Below are 25,327 nucleotides of genomic sequence, written 5' to 3'. Positions count from 1 at the left end.
GCCCGACACCGAGGCCACTAGTGAGGGGGTGGGGGGCCCGACACCGAGGCCACTAGTGAGGGGGTGGGGGGCCCGACACCGAGGCCACTAGTGAGGGGGTGGGGGGCCCGACACCGAGGCCACTAGTGAGGGGGTGGGGGGCCCGACACCGAGGCCACTAGTGAGGGGGTGGGGGGCCCGACACCGAGGCCACTAGTGAGGGGGTGGGGGGCCCGACACCGAGGCCACTAGTGAGGGGGTGGGGGGCCCGACACCGAGGCCACTAGTGAGGGGGTGGGGGGCCCGACACCGAGGCCACTGGTGAGGGGCCCGACACCGAGGCCACTGGTGAGGGGCCGTCACCGAGGCCACTGGTGAGGGGCCGACACCGAGGCCACTGGTGAGGGGCCGACACCGAGGCCACTGGTGAGGGGCCGACACCGAGGCCACTGGTGAGGGGCCGACACCGAGGCCACTGGTGAGGGGCCGACACCGAGGCCACTAGTGAGGGGCCGACACCGAGGCCACTAGTGAGGGGGTGGCGAGGCCACTAGTGAGGGGGGTGGCGGGGCCCGACACCGAGGCCACTAGTGAGGGGGGTGGCGGGGCCCGACACCGAGGCCACTAGTGAGGGGGTGGCGGGGCCCGACACCGAGGCCACTAGTGAGGGGGTGGCGGGGCCCGACACCGAGGCCACTAGTGAGGGGCCAACACCAAGACCATTAGTGACGGGCCAACACCGAGGCCATTAGTGAGGGGCCAACACCGAGGCCATTAGTGAGGGGGTGAGGGGCCAACACCGAGGCCACTGGTGAGGGGCCAACACCGAGGCCACTGATGAGGGGCCAACACCGAGGCCACTGGTGAGGGGCCAACACTGAGGCCACTGGTGAGGGGGGTGGCGAGGCCACTAGTGAGGGGGTGGCGGGGCCCGACACCGAGGCCACTAGTGAGGGGGTGGCGGGGCCCGACACCGAGGCCACTAGTGAGGGGGTGGCGGGGCCCGACACCGAGGCCACTAGTGAGGGGGTGGCGGGGCCCGACACCGAGGCCACTAGTGAGGGGGTGGCGGGGCCCGACACCGAGGCCACTAGTGAGGGGCCAACACCGAGGCCACTAGTGAGGGGCCAACACAGAGGTTATTGGTGAAGTAACTTGTTTTATCCCTATTGATCTCTCAGCCTACAAAATCAAGCTAGAAGAGATTACCTCGGGAGGCGGCTCTTCCTTCTTTGTCATTTGGGGAGGTAACGGTTTTTTAAATGGATCTTCAGAAGTCTCATTTACCTACAAAGGAAACTTGTGTTTAATATGAAGTGTAACATATAGAACACAGAAGACAGACAATTAGCAGATTACTCAGGGCCATCATAATGAGTAACCAAACCACCACCTACAGCCCCAGAAGACCACAACGGGAACCTTCTTATGGCTGTCAGAGTATATAAATCATAATGTCATTCACGGCGAGCGCAGGCCCATATCACTGCCATAGATGATGGGACCTTACAGGAGACAACATTTTATTAGTGATCCTCTCACCTCGTCCTCGGTGAAGCCCCGTCTTGTCTGCGTCACCGTCACCTTCCCCTCACGTTCCGGAGCTCGGGGAGGATGTTCATCCTTTTTACGCTGAAACATAGGACACATCCATAGTAAACAACACACTGCTGAATGTCGAGAAGGAATATTATGACAGCAACGCCCAGCAAGAGCCAATTGCTGGAAACCATCTAATGACTGAACCTATATACCTCACATGTGGTAATAAGCACAGGTGTTATAAAGGTGTTCGGGGATCTACACACACGGTCAGCCAACAACTGAACTCATGCAGTTTGGTCAATCAATCCCGATCACATGGTAATTGCGCTAACTTGTTCTTTCATCCTCACACGGCGAACTCTGAACATTGTATTATCAGTAACCCATTTCTTAGCTAGGAGGGGGTTAATCAGAGTCTTGCGTATGGCAGCTAGCGTCGGCGGTCTGGGTTAAGCCTCAAATGTTTCATTACACCCAGCACCTATAAAACTAGATTCAGGGGCATTGTGTGTCTGATCCAAGGATGTCACGCACCTCCAGGTCTACTACACTATAGATAACCAATGGCTGTAAGAGACTCGCTAACATCACAGAAACCATGGAAAGTCCCATATAACAAGACTACTACTATACGTGCATCCCACATATTTACAGTAGATAAATACCAGGGGACAATAAAGGAATGGTCAGGTGGTTGCACAGAACGCTGGGTCCATTTTTATTATAAATATCTGACAAACACACACAAAACAAGAACTGAATAAGTTACCTGTGTTTTAGTATCATCATAAAACATGTCTGTCAGAGGGTCCACGTACAAACCAGTTTTGGGATCAAAGACATAACTTGGACCATCGTTGTCAACTGTAAAACACAAGTTTGATTTAGGGTCTTTGAATAAAATCCTCTCTTCCTAGATATACATCCACATTAAGCCCTCTGCACTATATGTCCCGGGCCTGACAGCTCCCCCGCTGTGTGAGCTGGAAGAAGCCGCTCCGAGAGAGTATAGAGCGCTGTATATAATGCGCTCTCACAAGCAAATCCATTTGTCTAAAGTCACCCAAAATGTGTTGCATTGGAAGGCGGGAGGAACGAACGTAAAGGAAAACTGAAGGCAGGAAAGCGCTTATTATATGATGGGACCCAGACTGGTTACAGATACGCCTGGAGAATGACCAAGCGCCATCACCTAGTGTTAGTCACTACTCCCGGCACACAGACTATACAGAGATTTCTCACCATTTCCTCTGTATCCCTGGTACGTTCTGCGCTGACCTCTCTGCTTCCGGTTCTGTGTGCAGAAACATACAGTGTCCACAATACTTCCACAGACTGAATGGGTTAGTATGGAGCATTACATAATATAATACATTCCCCTCACCTTGCCTGTAGACATTTTAAAGCTTTTCTGAGATTTTGATTGCTCGTTCCTACAGAAAAGAAGATAAGGTGCAAAGATTTAAAACATGCTCTGGAAAGCAGAATGTGGTCGTACTATCACCCCATCAGCAATGGATGGAGGTGCAGAGATTTCATCTGCTTCATTCGTGTCATGCAAACGTCTCATAACTTTCTCACATCCTGTCCAACCACCTAATACAGAATATCGTCCAACACCTACTTCCTCTGCCTGACTGCCAGTTCCACGGTTATCGGTTTCCCATCAACTGTAAGCGGGGTTTTCAGCTCACGTACCAGCACTGTCAGACGAATTGCCTCCTGGTGTAAAGAGAAGATAAATCCGTATGAGGCAATCGACTTTTTAAAAAGAACAAAATCGGGTAATGACCAAAACAGACCACATGAAAGGGTCCGAATCTAACACGGCATCACTGCAAAGCTTAAGATAAACTGACATTAGGGTATATTGATAACTGAGGTGCCCATGTAGAATTAAAGCTGTACTAGCACCTAAAGCAGCGAACATTTACAGGAGTGTGAGCGGGAGGACCAATAAGAAGCCATAATGTCCTACGGCGGCTCCACATTGGTCCTACCACTCACACCCCCCTCCAATATGTCACACTGCACCGGTTTTCAGCCTGGGCATGGAGCCTGGGAAAGGGCAGAGCTGTAATGTTCCACCCTCTCACTAGCTGCTAGTGGAGCTTTAAAGGAGTTAAACTACTGTAAGTCCATCATCCTGCTGCAGTCATCTTAATTTACACCTTATACATGAGCTTTATTTAGGATCCTATGCTCCTTACATGTCCTGTCCACTCCCTAAATCATTAAAAAGTCATTGACCCCCTAACTGGTTACATCTAATGATTGTGGCTCCAAATAATAGTCTCCTTCCATCTCTTGTTTTCTGGATTTGTATTGGGCTGTAGTATACATATTGCATATACATTTACATAGGATTTATTGTATTTGTAATCAGAAAAAATTAACGATCTGTCGATTCCCAGAGATCATACAACACCGGCCATTCTCCCACCTTGTGATTCTTGAGATCTATGAAGCCAAATCCTCGGTGGTCCTTCCTGCGGTTTTTGACGAGGCGGACACTGCTTGTGGATAGTGTCACATAGGGCTCCAGCGCGTTTATCACACTCTGTGGAGACGGGTTTAGGCCGAGTCCCCTGATGATGCAAGCTGTGGGTGCAAACACAAAGTTGGGACAATGAACGATCCAGCATAAAATATATTATGGAATTATTGTTACATCTTTATTCCAGCCAGTGAGTGAAAGTTTTACATTTCATTACCCTTAGAAATCTGAGGCCTGGTTACTAATCAGAAAACAGTTCCCATATTGTAAAAAGGTCTAAAACATGTTGGTGGCTGCAGTAAGACTTCAGGGGCTGTGTACAAGTATTGAGCAGCGTAGTGCATAGGATGTGGTACTGACACTGGTAATACATTGCCACCCTCGCTTACCAACGGGTATTGTCATGGAACTAAAGTGCATTAAATCCATTATTTGTCACCCACTTTAGAACACCCCCCCCCCATTATAAGACATTTCAAGCTGTTTTTTAGTTACTCATGTAATAAACTAACTTATATCAGCATTAAGGGAAAATCCATATAAGAGTTTCCTCGTCTTTTTCCAATGGAAAGCAAGGACAGGAGACCACTGGGACGATAGAGGAGAAGTCAGATTCTGTTGTTTGGTACAACATTCTGGAGATACAATCTTTCATTTCCACCAAACGGCATTCTGAAGGATTTATAATGTATGACTAGAGCCGTGTAGTGCGGTTCAGGTAAGATGAGGAACACTTAAGGCCAAATGTTCTGAGAGACCGTTTTAAAAAGCGGGATGGGGTTCCTAGGATGGCACGGAGAACATGGCCATTTTCCTTATCTCACAGTAATTTACCCGTGTTGTGTGCCATGAAGCAAACAAAGAAAAAACTCATGCGGATGAGCACCAAGGTCATGACGTATGATTTACTAGGTGACATTCATCAATCTGCTCACTTGAACTCTCAGACTTTGCTTCCTTCGCTCCTTTATTGGTCCTAGAAGGGGGGCTCCTTTCTCGTGGAGGAGTCCTCTCCCTCCTCTTGTCCGGGCTGCGGGCAGAGGGACTGCGCTTAGCCTTACGCTTCTTGCCACGCTGCGATGGAAAGCTGTATGCGGTCGTGGGGGTCTTGTGGGAATCTCTGAGGGGTAAATGGTCGGATCCTGCAGAGCAGTAAAAAGAGAATTTGGGATAGAAGATCAGATGAGGTATCAGAGATAGGTGGTGGGGTAGGAGGGAGTAGAAGGTAGTTCCAGGGGATGGTGTAGAGAGCAGTAAGGTTTGCTGGGGTAGGAGGGAGTAGAAGGTAGTTCCAGGGGATGGTGTAGAGGGCAGTAAGGTATCAGAGATAGGTGGTGGGGAAGGAGGAAGTAGAAGGTAGTTCCAGGGGATGGTGTAGAGAGCAGTAAGGTATCAGAGATAGGTGGTGGGGTAGGAGGAAGTAGAAGGTAGTTCCAGGGGATGGTGTAGAGAGCAGTAAGTCTTGGTGGAGTAGAAGGCAGTTCCAGGGGATGGTGTAGAGGGCAGTAAGGTATCAGAGGCGGTGGGGTAGGAGGGAGTAGAAGGTAGTTCCAGGGGATGGTGTAGAGAGCAGTAAGGTTTGGTGGGGTAAGAGGAAGTAGAAGGTAGTTCCAGGGGATGGTGTAGAGGGCAGTAAGGTATCAGAGATAGGTGGTGGGGTAGGAGGAAGTAGAAGGTAGTTCCATGGGATGGTGTGGTAGGCAGTAAGGTATCAGAGATAGGTGGTGGGGTAGGAGGGAGTAGAAGGTAGTTCCAGGGGATGGTGTAGAGGGCAGTAAGGTATCAGAGATAGGTGGTGGGGTAGGAGGAAGTAGAAGGTAGTTCCATGGGATGGTGTAGAGGGCAGTAAGGTATCAGAGATAGGTGGTGGGGTAGGAGGGAGTAGAAGGTAGTTCCATGGGATGGTGTAGAGGGCAGTAAGGTATCAGAGATAGGTGGTGGGGTAGGAGGAAGTAGAAGGTAGTTCCATGGGATGGTGTAGAGGGCAGTAAGGTATCAGAGATAGGTGGTGGGGTAGGAGGAAGTAGAAGGTAGTTCCAGGGGATGGTGTAGAGGGCAGTTATACATAGGTGGTGAGATACACTAGTTGCAGGACACTAACCTGCACGCAGAGCACTGCACTGCCAGCACCTCTCTTTAGATAACACATTTACAGTCTTGCACTACAGGAATAAACAGCCATGAAACGCATTAGTGTATGAATAGAGTTCCCACGAGGCTTGTTTTATGTCTTGTCCAATTACATTATATATATTACCTGCTGACAGTTCCACCGGTCTGAATTTGGAACATATTTCAGGTTGATCTTCTTCCCTTTAAAACTCAGGGCGCCCTGTAAAATAATGGACAGACATTAAAGATACTGACCTGCACAGTGCACTGTGGGATTTAGACCTGAATTCCCCAAAATACAAACAGTCAATGGTTACAAGCTTGAAAAATGAACCTCGACAGGATATACTATATATGTCATGCACTGATATAGATTATAGATTATATATATATATATATATATATATATATATATATATATATATATATATATATATATATATATATATACACACACACATACATATATATATATATATATATATATATATATATATATATATATATATATATATATATATATATATACACACACACATACATACATACATACATACATATATATATATATATATATATATATATATACATACACACACACACACACACACACACACACACACACATACATACACACAGCGATTACAATTTTTTTTTCTTTTTTCCATGGCCTCAATATTAGGAGGAAAAGAAATTGTCCTTGTGCAAAAGCTGAATTCACTATAAATTATACATTATAGATGTGAGAATTCTCCTGCATTTTTGGGGCTATAAATCTACCCGACATCAGAACTGGACTTTGTATTATACATCAAGTAAAATATTATGTTTTACCGGTTACACACAGTAACTGATGCTCTTTTCCTATTTGTGTTAAAAAAAACAAACGACGATTTACATATAGTTATTTCCCCATTTCCATTATTAATGAGGTTATTCCATGTTTGCAATTAGAACACAACACAGCAAAAATGAGTTTATTCACATTGTATCACAGGTAGTATTCATCACCTTGTATCACCACCTTCATTATGACGAGAAAAATTCAACCAACAACCCTCGAGATAGAAATAAAATCAATGTAAGAAGGGATATATTTGTACTTACCGTTAAGTATTGTGAAGCTGAAGGACACAGGCGGTGGATTAAGTGTCACCCCTAGGAGGCAGGGAACTGAAGAAAGTACCAAGTCTACTTCTCAGTTTACAATCTGCCCATCAAGGTGACAAGAAAATGACCAGAGTAGAACTGAGACTGGCAATCTTGGATTAGGCTGGGCACACACTACAATGTTTTCAGCTGATTATCTGGCAATAACAATAAATAACCGTTGGCCCCAATATTGCATTAGTGTGTACGCTTCAACGACGAACGATTATTGTTTCAAAGCATATCGTATCATTTCATTTGATTTCTATACAGGACCAAACAAGTCGTTGAACAACGTTGTTCCAGTCCTGCAGTGTGTATGTACTCACAACCGGCAGTGTCCATAGATCTCTATGGAGTGTGCAGAATCACCATCTTTTCAGCCGATGGGTATGACAGATGAAGAGCACAGATCTGAAGGTAAATTGTATAAAACATGTGTAGTGTGTGCACAGGAATCGGCGGCTGATCGGGACTGTTTTTTTTTCGAGTCGTTGGTAAAATCGTTAAAGATGTCTCATGGGGAGAAATTTTGTGTAGTGTGTACCCAGGCTAGTCCGTATCCCCTTACAGCCGCGGAGAAAAGGCTTTAACAGTAGGGACAGAAATCCACCTTTCTCCATCAGCAATAGAAGGACACAGACTGCAATATGTCCCATAGCACCCTCCAGTGAAAGGGGGAGGAATGCCTGGGAATGAACGGCTGCCTGAAGGGCCAAAGGCGGCCTCCACAGGGATGCGATGTCCTCTCTGTAAAATTTGGAAAACTATGCGATTGCTCTGCCACCCTGATTCACACACGTCCCACGACATGCCACCCAAGGAGGAACAACTGACCTGGTTGAGTGTGCCATCATACCAGAGAATGGCTTGGAGGAGGCACCATTCTTAACTTTGGTCCCAATAAAGGACAAACATGGTGACCTCGCATTGGCACAATCAGTAGGCAACACACCACGTTCAAGGAGTGAAGTGCTGCTTTTTTGGAGTCACAATGGTGTTCGCACCAACTCCTGGTTGATTTGATAACCCAAAAAACACTGAGGCTGAAACATATGAAGGAGAGCCTTATTTTCATGGGTTAGGAACCACCTAGCTAAAACAGCAGCTAGGAGAAAAATAACCTTACGTGTGAGAGAACTTAAGCACCGTGTACAACCTTCACAATCAAGTTCACACCCCATGGAGAACAGGATTGGCGCTCTGTCTACACACACTAACATGTGGAGACAGTGCCACAGGCACCACAGAGGGCAGAAATCTGCACCTTCTGAGAACTCAGAGCCGGGTCCTTTTCCAGGCTCCTCTGGAGGAAAAGAAGCAAAGAAAGGTTTAGTCTGAAGAAGGAAGGAAGAAAACTTCCACCCTGTGATGTCCTTGATTATCTTCTCTAGCTGTGGCCAGAAGAGGGTATTGTCCACAGACCAAGACATGAACCAAAATACTCTGTATGCCACCGGAGAATTGGCTGAGGATCTGGCTTGCAGAATAAAGATATAAGAGCTAACTACATCAGCTACTCCCTGGGAGAGCCATTGTTCAATCTCTCCAGGAGTTCTGCCCAAGTGAAAAACTCTTTTGCCACCCAAGACGCTGTAATGTCTGGTCTAAAGCACCAAAGCAGAGGTGGAAAACATGTTCTTTAAAAGACTTGCAGCGCTCCCCCCAGACGACGACATTTTCTGAAAGGGTTGAAGCAGAGAGACCTTTATATAAGTGGTTTTAGGATCAGTTTCTCAGAATCCAGAATGTGGTCTGAATGTGATCACATTGTCGGAAACTATTGTAGAACTTTGCAGCACTTATCCCGACTCAAGTGGTTACTTATTCGGAAGCGTAAAAACCTTAACCAACTTGTGTCATTACAATCTGCAGAGGTGGAAAATACATTCTTTAAAAGACTGTCTAATCTCTTGTGTAAGGAATCCTGAAAGGAAAATCATCCTAGATAGCTGGAGAGTGCACCCACATACGAAATAGTCCTGCGGAAAATGATAAAGTGCTCTATAACACTGTGCCCACCACCAACTGGTTCTAAACATTCCCAAGGAGCCTAATTGGCAGAGTAAGGGGGAACGCAGTCCCTAAAGGCATTTAACTTCCTTTATAAAGTCCATAACACATTGTATTGGGGACTTAGCCCAGGCAGGTTCAGGGATGAAAATGTAAGCGATACTAAAGCCCCCCAGAATTGGCAGGCAGGCCACAGAGGAAAGAGCTTGGCCGCCATACAGTCGTCTCTACCCAAAGCACTGATGTGACATGGATGGGAAGCTACAGGTGTCCGCAGCAATGTCCTCTTCTCCATACCTCAGTGACAAAAGGGACTAAAGATTGGGAACTCTCAAGATAGTAGCAGAAGACCAAGGGATAAAGGACACTGCCTTCAAAAAGGGCCAAACATTAACCTTCATCTCAGTAATAAGATGAAAATATACATTTAATCAAAGAGATGCATCTATCTGTGTTACCGGGTATAACAGACTAATATGAAAATAAAGCAGGAAGGAGCTGGGGGCCACAGGTGAAGACTCGGAGGGCCACATGCGGCCCATCACTGGCTTAGGCTGTCACTCCATTTTGTAATATTAGAAATAATATTGTTAAAAATTAATATACATAAATACTTTTGTGCATGTCTCTTATGCAAGACAGAGGAGGAGAAGAGGAAAATGAGGGATCTATCCAAGAGGTGAAACATAAGCCACAATGAAACCAGGACAGAATACGTATAGTGATTATCTACTCCATGAACGGGTTATTCAACCAGGCGATGGGGAAAAAACAAACCCCCAGACGATTCTTTCTGCAGCCCAAGGGTCGTCCTCCTGTAGTGTTAGAGTAGGTTGGACGGCCGGCTCCTCTTCATGGTGTTCAGAGACACAACACCAGCATCCTGCGTGTACAGCAGGACATTAGTCTGCAGTAACGGTTTTCATCACAATCTTTTGGAGTCTAGTATGTGACAGAGGAAACGTTGGCCAATAGCAATCATATGTGCCACAGGCGATTCCATCTCAGTCATTGTCCTCTCCAAGAAAGAGGAACAGGGAGCAGAGCCCAAGCGTTGGACGGACTGATACCACCTAATAACCTCTTTAAACTCACTACAATATGTACTTCAATATACAAGTGACCCAGGTCTCCCAAACCAGAAATAGACATGTTCTTTCTCAACAAAGTGGATTGTGCGCCAACACAGTAAACAGACGTCAGTGACCACATTATATAATAATATTCAACAGGTAAAACATTTAACAGCAGAAATGGGTAAAAAACACACAATAGAACAGGTATAAGCATTTCTGGCTCTTTCTGAACAGTGAGATAATGCAACAGAACATTGTATCTTCTGATTTGTGCATGGTTATAAAGCAGTAATTGCCCACAGTATAAAATACAACTTCACATCAATGAGAAAACATGCTAGTAAAAGTGTGTATAACGTCTGCATATTATTAGTGGGTCTGAACCTGTTCATTTGGTTGCTGGAAAATGTAATGTAACCATTTAACTTCAATAGAATAGTGCCCCCAGTGGTCAAACCCAGGAACACCAATTCTCTTTCCCAAGTAATAAGCATTTATAACTTATAGGACCAAGAGAAGCGTTATTTTGTAAACTACCTTTTATATATATGACATGTTTCAATATAATGTCCCTGTAACTGGGTGTAGGCATATTGTGGCCCATTTATGAGTCTAAATGTTGTGTGTGTGTGTATGGATTAGGTGTATAATCTCCCAGATGCAAAAAGACGACATTCCATTAAATAACAAGATTATTTAAATGAGATAAAGAGGTATAGAGGGCGTATATAGAATGGCCGTTGCCTGCGTTTGGGGGGAGGGGGGTCACAGTCCTTTTCTCCACACAAAAGAACTTTATTATCCCTTGTCCTCCACGGTGGTGGAGAATGGGCGGCAGACACTTTATATGGGCCACGTGATCACTTCTACGGCTAAATTCAGCAGAATCACTGGAAAAACAGGGTCGTCCTAAGGAGCAAGTAGCCCCCATTACTCATTTTCTGGTGAATCCCAAATTCCCTAAGATAGGTGCACATCTTAAAATGCACTTGGTTGACAAACCTGCGCATTTGCAGGAATAGAAAGGAGTAGCAGGTCCACGTTCTTGCAGTTCAGAAGAGACTCGATGTGAAGACCCACTATCCAACTGTAAAGCGCTACGGGATTTGCTGGCGCTATATAAAGGATGATGATATCCAGCCTGTGTCACCAAACACTGCATCTATTTCTCCTGGAATATTCCTCCCCACCCAAATCTCAACAAGCAAGTAGCTGAGTTTTGCAGCGCTCCCCCCAGACAACGACATTTTCTGGAAGGGTTGAAGCAGAGAGACCTTTATATAAGTGGTTATAGGATCAGTTTCTCAGAATCCAGAATGTGGTCACATTGTCAGAAACTAATGTAGAACTTTGCAGCACTTATCCCGACTGATGTGGTCACTTATTAGGAACAGTAAAAATCTTAACCAACTTGTGTCACTACAATCTGCAGAGATAAGACCCAGCTCTGTGTTTGTTTGCAGGATTTGAAAACGAGGGGGAAAAAACCCCCCCAGCGCATTTTCAATTACAAATCTGATGCGCGTAGCGCACGCCTCTTTACTGGTGCTATGCACTAGCCCTGGATTATATCATACGTTTCTATATGCATCAGATACCTTGGAAGGAACACGAGAACTACAGTCTCCTCCATTGGAGGGAGCCGGCTGTATTTCACTAGAAGAGGGAAATGGATTCCGGGTGGTAAAATATCCTACGGACCGTGTGCAGCACTGAGCACAGTCATAGAGCCTGCACTAAATGTTCCACATATAAGCTGCACTCTGCACCTGGCTGACAGACAATAATGACCCAGTGAAACATAGTTACTTAGTTAATGAGACAAGTACATCGCGGACAACTTTCACTAAATTCTAACTAGAGTACAGAACTCCTGCAAGACCAACGCCGATCACTAACAAAACCTCGACGCGTAGCTTTGTAAAGTCGTATGCGCAGGATGTTCCATGTAGAAGTCTGGGGGTATTCGCTGCATCTTACACAATTTCCTCCATGGACTTTTAGACTGTGAACAGCACTATACAGTATTTCAGTAGGTTATACCTGCTCACATTGTAAATGACTGAGAAATGCTGCTGCTTTATACATATGGTATAATTATGAAAATATAATCTTCCTGCTAAATAAAGATCACTTCAGCCTCAAGGACGTAACCGCCAATGTCTTTATCAGATGTAAGTGTCGGAACGGTGTTAGACCGTTAGGGAACATGAGCACTAGGACAACTTTATCACTAAATACTCTTATTCAGAGACAACGAGCCCCTCACACAGAGGATGGAGCAGGGAATATAGGGACCATTTAGGCAAAGTTATGAATCGCTGATGATGCACAAAAATGAAACCAGGAAAGACAGTATAAAAATCACTGTACAGAACAGAGCGGACAAGATCGCTACACACTTAGTGCCGGGATCCTGAAAACACCCCTGGGAAGGGGCAACAATCAGGAACAGATCATTTCTTTGGCATTTTTGAAATGAAAAGGGAAGAGCGAAACGCGTTGTAGACCGCTGGTCATTCCCACTGTCATCAGGTAACGATGGAGGATATGGGGGGGGGAAGGACTTCAACCAATATGAAAGGCAGGAACTAAGTACAAAGTGGGCAGTGTAAAGCTAAAGCGTTGTGTGACCTGAATAAACCATCTCTAATTTAAACTGCAATAAACTAAACCATCTATTCTTTTCTATTTCCTGAACCAATCACGTGACAAGAGCCATCGCTGACAGTAAATGTTTAACTTTTCTCCTCTCATTACTTGTGGGGTAATAAAGGACCATTAACTCTTAAAAGACAATGGATTAAGGCAGGTAAGAGGATGGGAGCAGACATGTGACCTGTACTCAGTTTCTGTATTGCTGTCCTGTCAGTCATTATATATCTATGTGCAACACCTTACACCAGTTACAGGGAGCTAAGCAGACAGGACGTGGTTTTTTTCACCTGTTGCCATGGCGACAAACATATTTCCTATATATCAGTACATTCATATTAGTCCTACCTTTCATGCAACATTGTCATTCTGTGTCTTTCACCACATCTGGACCCCACACTAAGTGCCCTGTTGGTGTCGGCATATTTACCTAGACCTGGGGCTGTTTGGCTGGATTGCAGAGACCCGATTCGGCACACCCTGCTCGGCTGCAGGACCAGCGCAAAGCTGGAGCCCTCTGTACATTTATAATCTTGTGTATTACACTGGAGCTGGCATTATACACGGTCTATGGCAGTGCGTGGCACCTGACTATTACACACAATGTATGGCACGCAGAGGATGCCCAAGCATGTCAGTCATACGGAAACAAATGACTGTACTGAACAAACAAGTGCATCCCCTGCCAGTGCCATAGGAAACCCTCCACCCACATTTCCCCTGCACCCCCCTCCTTTCCATCCTTCCACAGCAGAGCTGAACCGGTGGACAAAGCAACCTTGTTGGCTTCCATGCATCCGACGGCCTCTTCCACGAGGGAAAACTCCACGCAGACAGAGCCGAGGCTGTAACCTGGGGACAGCATGTGATATAGACGGGATGCCAGTTAGTACCACATTAAGAGAACAGAAAAGTTTATATATTCACAGCTCCCCTCCCCCACGGTAAGAAACACATAATAATGCCACATTCAGCTGTAATGCCCCTACAGCCGCTGCACCGTAACATCAGTCATTGTAACCGGTAATATTCTACACCAAGTCCCCTTGTCCTATGTGATGATCCTTATTAATATGAGCCAGAGTCACATAACATTTCTCTCAGTGATACCATATTGTCGTAGTCCGTCACTAACATGGGCAACAGCAAGTGGCCAAAATGTTTCATTAACACAATATGTTATTATTCACAGATAATTGTCCTTTCCAGTTGCTCACCCAATTGGAATAAGTCTAAATTAACATTGTTCCCTATTAATAGTCTATTAAGCAACAATCAATCAGGAACAGTGAATCTATTAGTAAAATGAACTTTGTGTATGTGATTCATATATAAATATATATATTTATAGGAAAGCTACAGAGCGACAAATATAAACCCTCCAGACATCACTACATCCATCGAGAACAAAGCATTCATCCAATTAGGTTCCCACAGGATTCATATTAGGTGTCTGGGAAGCTGTGAACATTCACCTATTTATGGGCGGAGGGCAAATAAACTAAAACAAACAAAATAAGTCAGAAACATGTAAGAAAGGGACATGGTCACCTTTGTGGACTCTTTTTTTCAATGAAATAGCAGAATATAAATAAAGGCTCATTGAAGCACAAGCCCCTGTGTAATTCTGTAGGTGGGTGAGATAGACGGGAAGGGATGGCACACTGTGTGGCCCCCACATTATCAGCTAGGGGCCAGATGTAAGGGGAGATTCCTGCGACACAGGTGCTATTAGACAGCTGGACAGGGACATTTATTAGATCTATTTATGTGAAAACAAAAGTCCACAAAGTGCATCCCATACACATATAGAACCTTTTCCTGGACATCTGCAATGTTAATGATCTATGGAAGTCCCTGCGGAGGTTTAGATATGAGTTATTGATATCAGGAAGAGAATTCAGTTAGCCGCGAGGTGCGATACATTTACGGAACAGTGCGCAAGATGCATTCTCCAATAGAGATGCGAGAACACAAAGAGCGGAGATACTTTACTGTATTGCCTGACGCAGAGCTGGACACTGGGGCGATGTCCGACAATACATTGCGGCTAACTGAATTCACGACCCTTAAAATGGTCTTTTGTATATTCAGAATTTGCACAAAGAATAATTAAATCCGCTTTACCATGTAACAAAACCTTTTCCGAACATGGATTTAATGACAAAGAACATGTATAAGAGGGAAACAAAACCAAAGCCACCCCCATTTGCAGCTATCCTGAATTGCTGTTGGGTAAAATCCATCACATTCTCCTTGCCCAATATTACACAATGCAGCCAGCCGGTCAGAGGGCTGCACTACCACCACAGGATAGGCTTCCGTCCGCTCACAGCTCTGACGCAGTTCTTATTTGGGACAATCTCTTACACGTTTCTAGGATACGATTATAAGATAACAGAAAGATCCCCCGGCATCCGAGTACGGATTCCGGTCATGGGAGGAAACGTCTACTATACACACAGGGAACACACCACTCCTGTGCTCATCCTGATCTTGGTGGCTGTGGGATTTCCGGGCGGTGCTCACAAATAGCACAGTAACAAGGTGGGGGGCGCACACTGGGACTACAGAGCAGGATATGGGCACAGAACCCGGGAGTCACTAATTTATCATTGACCAGGACCTGATTCATTCTGGGACAGACACCAACACTCACCTGGAATATATCCTATGAGATTCACCCCAGTATTGGGCAGCTTGCGGGCACCACCGAGTGCAGCCAGGATCTGTGGGAGAGACTCAGACTGAGAACACAAACAGGCAGAAATGCGTGTACACCACTCACTAATACACAGCACCGGTACCACGCAAACCCCTCACTAATACACAGCACCAGTACCACACACACCACTCACTAATACACAGCACCGGTACCACGCAAACCCCTCACTAATACACAGCACCGGTACCACACACACCCCTCACTAATACACAGCACCGGTACCACACACACCCCTCACTACTACACAGCACCGGTACCACACACACCCCTCACTCATAGACACAGCACCGGTACCACACACACCACTCACTAATACACAGCACCGGTACCACACACACCCCTCACTAATACACAGCACCGGTACCACACACACCCCTCACTAATACACAGCACCGGTACCACACACACCCCTCACTAATACACAGCACCGGTACCACACACACCCCTCACTAATACACAGCACCAGTACCACACACACCCCTCACTAATACACAGCACCGGTACCACACACACCCCTCACTAATACACAGCACCGGTACCACGCAAACCCCTCACTAATACACAGCACCAGTACCACACACACCCCTCACTAATACACAGCACCGGTACCACGCACACCCCTCACTAATACACAGCACCGGTACCACGCACACCCCTCACTAATACACAGCACCAGTACCACGCAAACCCCTCACTAATACACAGCACCGGTACCACGCAAACCCCTCACTAATACACAGCACCGGTACCACACACACCCCTCACTAATACACAGCACCGGTACCACACACACCCCTCACTCATAGACACAGCACCAGTACCACACACACCACTCACTAATACACAGCACCGGTACCACACACACCCCTCACTCATAGACACAGCACCAGTACCACACACACCCCTCACTACTACACAGCACCGGTACCACACACACCCCTCACTCATAGACACAGCACCAGTACCACACACACCACTCACTAATACACAGCACCAGTACCACACACACCCCTCACTAATACACAGCACCGGTACCACACACACCCCTCACTAATACACAGCACCGGTACCACACACACCCCTCACTAATACACAGCACCGGTACCACACACACCCCTCACTAATACACAGCACCGGTACCACACACACCCCTCACTAATACACAGCACCGGTACCACACACACCCCTCACTAATACACAGCACCGGTACCACACACACCCCTCACTAATACACAGCACCGGTACCACACACACCCCTCACTCATAGACACAGCACCGGTACCACACACACCCCTCACTAATACACAGCACCGGTACCACACACACCACTCACTAATACACAGCACCGGTACCACGCAAACCCCTCACTACTACACAGCACCGGTACCACACACACCCCTCACTAATACACAGCACCGGTACCACACACACCCCTCACTAATACACAGCACCGGTACCACACACACCCCTCACTAATACACAGCACCGGTACCACACACACCCCTCACTAATACACAGCACCGGTACCACACACACCCCTCACTAATACACAGCACCGGTACCACACACACCCCTCACTCATAGACACAGCACCGGTACCACACACACCCCTCACTAATACACAGCACCGGTACCACACACACCCCTCACTAATACACAGCACCGGTACCACGCAAACCCCTCACTAATACACAGCACCGGTACCACACACACCCCTCACTAATACACAGCACCGGTACCACACACACCCCTCACTAATACACAGCACCGGTACCACACACACCCCTCACTAATACACAGCACCGGTACCACACACACCCCTCACTCATAGACACAGCACCGGTACCACACACACCCCTCACTAATACACAGCACCGGTACCACACACACCACTCACTAATACACAGCACCGGTACCACGCAAACCCCTCACTACTACACAGCACCGGTACCACACACACCCCTCACTAATACACAGCACCGGTACCACACACACCCCTCACTAATACACAGCACCGGTACCACACACACCCCTCACTAATACACAGCACCGGTACCACACACACCCCTCACTCATAGACACAGCACCGGTACCACACACACCCCTCACTAATACACAGCACCGGTACCACACACACCACTCACTAATACACAGCACCGGTACCACGCAAACCCCTCACTACTACACAGCACCGGTACCACACACACCCCTCACTAATACACAGCACCGGTACCACACACACCCCTCACTAATACACAGCACCGGTACCACACACACCCCTCACTAATACACAGCACCGGTACCACACACACCCCTCACTAATACACAGCACCGGTACCACACACACCCCTCACTAATACACAGCACCGGTACCACACACACCCCTCACTCATAGACACAGCACCGGTACCACACACACCCCTCACTAATACACAGCACCGGTACCACGCAAACCCCTCACTAATACACAGCACCGGTACCACACACACCCCTCACTAATACACAGCACCGGTACCACACACACCCCTCACTAATACACAGCACCGGTACCACGCAAACCCCTCACTAATACACAGCACCGGTACCACGCAAACCCCTCACTCATAGACACAGCACCAGTACCACACACACCCCTCACTAATACACAGCACCGGTACCACACACACCCCTCACTAATACACAGCACCGGTACCACACACACCCCTCACTAATACACAGCACCGGTACCACACACACCCCTCACTAATACACAGCACCGGTACCACACACACCCCTCACTAATACACAGCACCGGTACCACGCAAACCCCTCACTAATACACAGCACCGGTACCACGCAAACCCCTCACTCATAGACACAGCACCAGTACCACACACACCCCTCACTAATACACAGCACCGGTACCACACACACCCCTCACTAATACACAGCACCGGTACCACACACACCCCTCACTAATACACAGCACCGGTACCACACACACCCCTCACTAATACACAGCACCGGTACCACGCACACCCCTCACTAATACACAGCACCGGTACCACGCACACCCCTCACTAATACACAGCACCAGTACCACACACACCCCTCACTAATACACAGCACCGGTACCACGCAAACCCCTCACTAATACACAGCACCGGTACCACACACACCCCTCACTAATACACAGCACCGGTACCACACACACCCCTCACTAATACACAGCACCGGTACCACACACACCCCTCACTAATACACAGCACTATACCTGATCTGACACATCAAACCGCTATGCTGGTAATGGAAGGACAATGTTAGTACAGATCTGCACATATGATCTATGTACTGGAAATTATATGAACATAGAAGCTATGTTTCAAGGCGGCGGATGTTACATACTGTACTCAGAGAGAGTTGTCCTTTCACCTGCAACCAGTATGATACCAGTAACATTAAGCACGTCTGACAAGCACACAGCATGTGATAATTTGCAGTCAACGTGCTGTGTGTGTACTCACATCCCGTATTGGCTCTTTGTGTTTTGTGCCTTGGTGGAAGCAGCCACACATTGTGGTACCTCAGTAAGCGGTATAATATGTGTATTACACGTGCTAGTGGCTACCACTAATGATACGGACAACGCTATATATTGTGAACCACAGACAGTGCGTGGTCTCTTACTTCTTCCCTAGACCCTCCAGTCGGCAGTCCGTCCAGCCATATAGTTCTAGTGGCTCCATCAGGCAAGGACACCCTCCGATAGTCTTTATCCTGAAGGAGAAAATACATATATGACATAATCCTGCACTCCCTGTTTATCAGAGCCCTACGTGGAAGCATCCACAATACTGAGACACAGAGAAAGGTCAGGATTTATACATAGAGTACATTAGGTTGGCAGCTGCATCATTCAGGGTACAAGAGGTAAACAGTCACTTCTGTCATAGTATCCAAGTGCAGCCATCCTATTCCTACGTATTACAGTAACACACTGGAGATGCTGCAGTGCTCCCTCATCTCTCATCGTACAGAACTTCAGCCACAAGCAAACCTTCTATTCTACCCTCCCTACAAGTGTTGAGCAGTCCTAGGATAATGCCAGAAATCTGTGCGCGCTCCTCCATCACTGTCACTATGTACAAAGCTGCAGCCAGGATACACATTAGCACAAAAAAAGTGGTGAAATCCTTAAGACAGCCTGAATGAATGAAATGATCTGCAGACCTGTCCTCTGATGCGTGCATTTGTAACAACTGAGTGCAGCAAATTGTCATTACCTGCATGGGTGACGACAGCAACGAGGGACTGATAATCATCACATAACTATGCAATATGCATGTTTGGAGGATAATTATAAAAACAGGCATTACAGATTTTCCAACCTGTAGCCAATCATAGCATTCAATGGACTAGACCAGTGTTTCCCAAACCCAGTCCTCAGGGACCTCCAACAGTACCTGAATTCCCAGTGGTGAAAGTCAGACAATGAAATATACAATTGGATGCAGTGCAAGTACTGCACGATTACACGGTTAGCGTATGGCGCCAGACATGAATATAAACAAGTACAATATACAGTAACAATCTGACAGTTTTACCTTACTCCCGGGCTGAGGGTCTTCGCGAGACTTTTTGTCCGTGGAACGCTTTGCTTGGTTGTTACCAACTCTCAAGTCAACATCATTGAAATCTATGTTCCTATAATCAGTGTCCTCCCCACCTAAAAATTCGATCCCCGGAGGGTTACTTGCTGGTCCAGACGACTTAACAGACACTGGGTTTTGGTCCAGATGAGACACTGGGTCAGTGGCTGGTTTCTCGGCTCTATGCGAGACGGACGGTCCTTCAGTCTCTGCAGTGACTGCTCCTTTCTCTATCTGATGTTTTAGTTCTCTAGCTGCCATTTGCAGGAAGTCATAGAGGAGGGAATTCTGAGTAAGGAGGTCCACCGGGGGTTGGTCCTCTGCAGACCGGAGATCTTCGTCCTTCTCCTGCATGTATACCACTGTTCGGAAGTCTTGATCACAATCGCCCATATTGGAGTCCTTACTGAAGTCTTCTTTCTTGCGCAAGTCTTGATCACTAGGACAAAGCTCCTTGCTGGGGCTTTTTTTGTACCCTACAACCTTTTCTGATGTAGATTTATCTCCATGATTAAGATCTTCCAGGTTTGGTCTGTCTCTAAAGTCCATATCTAATTTTCCAGGGCAATTAGATGTGTCAGACTCACTCTGTACATCTCCCTTTGGTGTGACTGTGGTCTGTGCTCCATGTTTTATATTGGACAAAGTGGGTACCTGTGAGTCTTCACAAGACAAGAATGGGATGCTACCATTATCCGCTTTAGGGAGAGACTCTCTGAAGTCATCAAAAACAGAAAGTAGATCCTTTGACGCCAGTTCGGGATTTGTCAGTTTACTATAATCTGCCAGAGACTTCATCTCGGTAAGCGCTTTTTGGTTCATTTTCTGCAAGGAATTTGAATCATCACTTTTTGCCACCATTGTGTCTGTGCTCTCGCTGTTATCGACACTTTTCCGGTAATCTGTATCTGCACTCTCTCTTTTCTGATAATAAGAATCTGCACTCTCAATTTCCCGGTAATCTGTGTCTACAGTCTTCGTATCTCTGTAATCTAAATCTGTATTCTCTCTGTCCCGATAGTCTGAGTCTGCACTCTTCTTTTGGTGGTAATCAGAGTATGCACTCTCCTTCTCACGATAGTCTATGTCTGTATTTTTTTGGAAATTGAACCCTGTAATCTCCCTCTCTTTGTATTGTGCTTGAGAGATCTCTCCTTGTCTGTAAACCATCTCAGTAGACTTCTGTTGTCTCTCATCAATTTTGAAATTCTCCTGCTTTGTGTACTCTGCCTCCATGTAATCCAACTCTGCAGTTTTTTTGTCTCTAAACTGCAATGGCATGTTTTCGCTGCCAGAATAATCTCTGTCCATCATTTCCCTGTAATCCAATCCTCTCTCTCTTTCTATGAAGTCCACGTCCATATCAGACTCTCTGAATCTTAAAGCTTCACTTTCTCTCACTCTTAAGTCACTGTCTGCAGACTCTCTAAAATGTCCACGAATACCTCTCTCTCTATAGTTCATTGCCGCTCTCTCGCGCAGCTCTAATTCCATAACCCCCCTCTCCCTGAGAGCCAAAGCCACAGCCTCCCTCTCCCTAAGTAACATTTCTGCAGACCCTCTCTCTCTAAGCAGTAACTGCGTGGCCTCTCTTTCTCGGAGTAACTGCTCCGCATCCCCCCTTTCTCTCCGCTCCAACATTGCTGCCTCCCTTTCTCTCCGCTCCAACATTGCTGCCTCCCTTTCTCTCCGCTCCAACATTGCTGCCTCCCTTTCTCTCCGCTCCAACATTGCTGCCTCCCTTTCTCTCCGCTCCAACATTGCTGCCTCCTGTTCTCTCCGCTCCAACATTGCTGCCTCCTGTTCTCTCCGCTCCAACATTGCTGCCTCCTGTTCTCTCCGCTCCAACATTGCTGCCTCCCTTTCTCTCCGCTCCAACAATGCTGCCTCCCTTTCTCTCCGCTCCAACAATGCTGCCTCCCTTTCTCTCCGCTCCACCAATGCTGCCTCCTGTTCTCTCCGCTCCAACATTGCTGCCTCTTGTTCTCTCCGCTCCAACATTGCTGCCTCCCTTTCTCTCCGCTCCAACAATGCTGCCTCCCTTTCTCTCCGCTCTAGAAGGATATTTAATCTCCGCTTATATTCTAATTCTTCCACTTCTCTCTCTCTATATTCTAGTGCAGTAGCCAGTCTCTCCCTGTGTTCCAGTTCTAATGTTTCTCTGTCCCTTAGCTCCATCTCAGCAGCCATCCGTTTTCTGTACTCCAAGCTTTCCCTTTCTCTATATATAGAAGGGGGTGGAAGTCTCCCCCTGTAGGCAATTGCTGGTTCCTCGTCATGTCTGTAGTCCTCGGCAGGTATTCCCCTCTCCCTGTGGTCCACTCCAGATGCATCTCTCTCTCTATAATCCATATCAGGAGCAAAACGAAGTCTGATCTCATTCCCTAGTGCGTTCTGTTCTCGATAGTGCTGCATTTCTCCTTCTCTGAAACCTACAGCCCTGTAGTTCATGGGGGGGCGCCCCCTTCTGGAGAGGTTAAAGTTTATCTGTTCTTCCGATGGGATTCTGCCCTCTTCCCAGGCATCATTCTGTTCTGTGCCTCTGTGGTTGAAAGGAAGACCTCCTTGGCCACCGATGTGAGGACTAGGACCCCTTGTTCCCCCCCGGAAGGGGAATGGAGGCCGTCCCCTCATTCTTGGAGGTAAACCATGTGGCCACCTGGGTGGAAAAGATTCATCTGAGTCCTCCCTGGGAAAGAAAACACTTCGGTTAAAGCTTGTTTTAGATTAGTAAACTGCATTTAATGAGAGTGAAAATCCAGACAAATACATCAATCATAGACCACTTATGAAAAACAGAGTAAAGGGACAAACTATCAGCGGTCCTGGGATTTCAGTACTCTGTAATCAAGCACTCTTTTACATTAGAAAAATGGTTTGGAAACCATGAGACTTACTTAAGACCAAACCATACATAAAATAGCGTGTGTTCAAGCAGCAAGTATACAAACTATATGATTTATTAAGCTGTGGTTCACATGTGAAACCGTAAGAAACAAGACTGGGTTTATAATACATGTTCTCCTAGGCGAGAGAGGCGAGTCCACACGCAGGTTGAGACATCTCATCTGCCAGAAGAAAAAACAAATGTCCCCTCTTCATTGTCTACAAACCAGCCTACTCTGCGTGGGCATAAAAAATGATAGCCTCCCCAACACCTAGAATAAGTCATTTGTGGCCCTTCAGGATCAAATAAATAATATTTCTGGATTAATAATTTTATTATTATCATTTTTCATCAAAGCTTGTGTCCCTAATAAATACCAGAAACCATCTTTTCTTGGTCCGAAATAATTCATAAGGGAAATCAGAAATAAAGATATAGACGGGCCGCACAGGAGCTCTACTTACCAGCCAGGCAACCAATCATGAGCGGACTCTTACACCGCTTAGACAATCACAACTAAGAGACCATTCCTGATTGGCTGCTTGGCTAATAAGTAGATGGGCTCACCAAAGATTAACTCATTTAGAGTCGGGAAGAGCTCCTGAGCCTTCCATGTATATGGTTTTATTTCACATATGAATTATGTCAGACCAAGAAAAGAGGATTTATGTACTTACGTTAAATCAGTTTCTCTGATTCCGTCTGGGGGACACTGCTTACCATGGGTTGTGGAGGGAGCTTGGGGAGTTGGCACCTAACTAGTTAACTTTTAGTGCTGCCTACAGACCCCTCCCCTCTACAATCCCCCTGCCTCTTCCGGTCAGTTAATTAAAAAGCCCAAGGAGAAAAAAGGGCAGTCAAACAAGAGCACACAGAAGAAAAGCAGAAGGGAGGGATCGCAGTGTCCCCCACACGGAATCAGAGAAAAGGATTTAACGTAAGTACATAAATCCTCTTTTCTCTTTCATCCAGACGTTCTAAAGCAGCCCCCTAAGGGTGGGACTACTCTGAATATCCCGCTCGCAATGCATTATGAGCGAAATTTGCATCCGCGGATGCAAATACATTAAACTGGTAAAATTTTGTAAGGTGTGGACAGAGGACCAGGTCTCTCTGGCACCGGACGGTTAGCCTTATGTAAGCTAGCCTAATAGTATCCGTAATCCATCTTGCAATGGACTGTTTTGAGGCTGGCCAGCCTCTCTTATTAGCATCATAAAGAACAAACAGAGAATCAGTACGTCTAATCTGAGAAGTTCTTTTGACATAAATGCGGAGAGCCCTAACCACATCTAACTTTTCCATAGACTGTTGATCCGAATGGGAAGTAGATGAGAAGACCGGAACTACAATTTCTTGGTTCAGATGGAAAACCGAAACTACTTTAGGAACGAAAGAAGGGAGGGTTCTCAACACCGCTCTGTCCTCGTGGAAAGCCAGATATGGTTCCCGACAAGACAGAGATCCTAATTCTGAAAGCCTACGTGCAGATGCAATAGCCAAAAGAAAGAGGACCTTCCAGGTCAACCATTTCAATCCGCCACAAGTAAAGGCTCAAAGGGAGGCCCTTTAAGCATATCCAGCACCAGATTGAGATCCCATGGTGCTGTAGGCGGAACATAGGGAGGCTGAATATGCAAGACTCCCTGGAGGAAAGTCCTAATATCTGGCAAATCCTAATTTCAGGTGAAAAAAGACTGAAAGTGCCAATACCTGAACTTTTAGGGAACCTAAACGAAGCCCTGCTTCCAGGCCATCTGAAGAAAAGCCAATAAAGAGGGAGACGAAAAGAGGACGTGTGACATGTCCTATTTTCACACCATCTGATATAGGTTTTCCAAATCCGGTGATAGATGCGAGCTGAGACTGGCTTTCTGGCTCGCATCATAGTGTTCACTACACTGGAGGAAACAACCTCTAGCCCTCCAGAGGCTGGCTTCAACAGCCATGCCGTTAACTGATCTGAGGTAATTCTGGTAACGGAAGGGACCCTGCAGAAGGAGGTCGACTCAAGATGGAAGACGAAACCCCGGTCCTTCTGCCATAGAGAGTATATCCGCG

At 46.6% G+C, this 25,327-nt stretch overlaps 1 protein-coding gene across 7 annotated transcripts in view; it reads right to left on the bottom strand.

Annotated features, from left to right (window-relative positions):
• Positions 1 to 25,327, bottom strand: part of LOC142099920 (uncharacterized) — a 263,337-nt gene that overhangs the window by 6,211 nt on the left and 231,799 nt on the right. For all 7 annotated transcript variants that reach the window (XM_075183882.1, XM_075183884.1, XM_075183883.1 and 4 more), the window contains 14 exons: positions 20,335 to 23,068; positions 19,418 to 19,507; positions 15,686 to 15,755; positions 13,805 to 13,878; positions 6,279 to 6,353; positions 6,123 to 6,183; positions 4,957 to 5,163; positions 3,968 to 4,125; positions 3,149 to 3,246; positions 2,909 to 2,957; positions 2,767 to 2,818; positions 2,294 to 2,388; positions 1,522 to 1,611; positions 1,189 to 1,266 (listed from right to left, as the gene is read on the bottom strand). In XM_075183882.1, coding sequence (XP_075039983.1) covers positions 1,189 to 1,266; positions 1,522 to 1,611; positions 2,294 to 2,388; positions 2,767 to 2,818; positions 2,909 to 2,957; positions 3,149 to 3,246; positions 3,968 to 4,125; positions 4,957 to 5,163; positions 6,123 to 6,183; positions 6,279 to 6,353; positions 13,805 to 13,878; positions 15,686 to 15,755; positions 19,418 to 19,507; positions 20,335 to 23,068 — 3,931 coding nt within the window. The remainder of the gene's footprint in view (positions 1 to 1,188; positions 1,267 to 1,521; positions 1,612 to 2,293; positions 2,389 to 2,766; positions 2,819 to 2,908; positions 2,958 to 3,148; positions 3,247 to 3,967; positions 4,126 to 4,956; positions 5,164 to 6,122; positions 6,184 to 6,278; positions 6,354 to 13,804; positions 13,879 to 15,685; positions 15,756 to 19,417; positions 19,508 to 20,334; positions 23,069 to 25,327) is intronic.

The sequence above is a fragment of the Mixophyes fleayi genome, chromosome 8 (assembly GCF_038048845.1).
Source record: "Mixophyes fleayi isolate aMixFle1 chromosome 8, aMixFle1.hap1, whole genome shotgun sequence".
Taxonomy (NCBI): domain Eukaryota; kingdom Metazoa; phylum Chordata; class Amphibia; order Anura; family Limnodynastidae; genus Mixophyes; species Mixophyes fleayi.
This window is presented reverse-complemented; position numbering and strand designations above follow the sequence as displayed.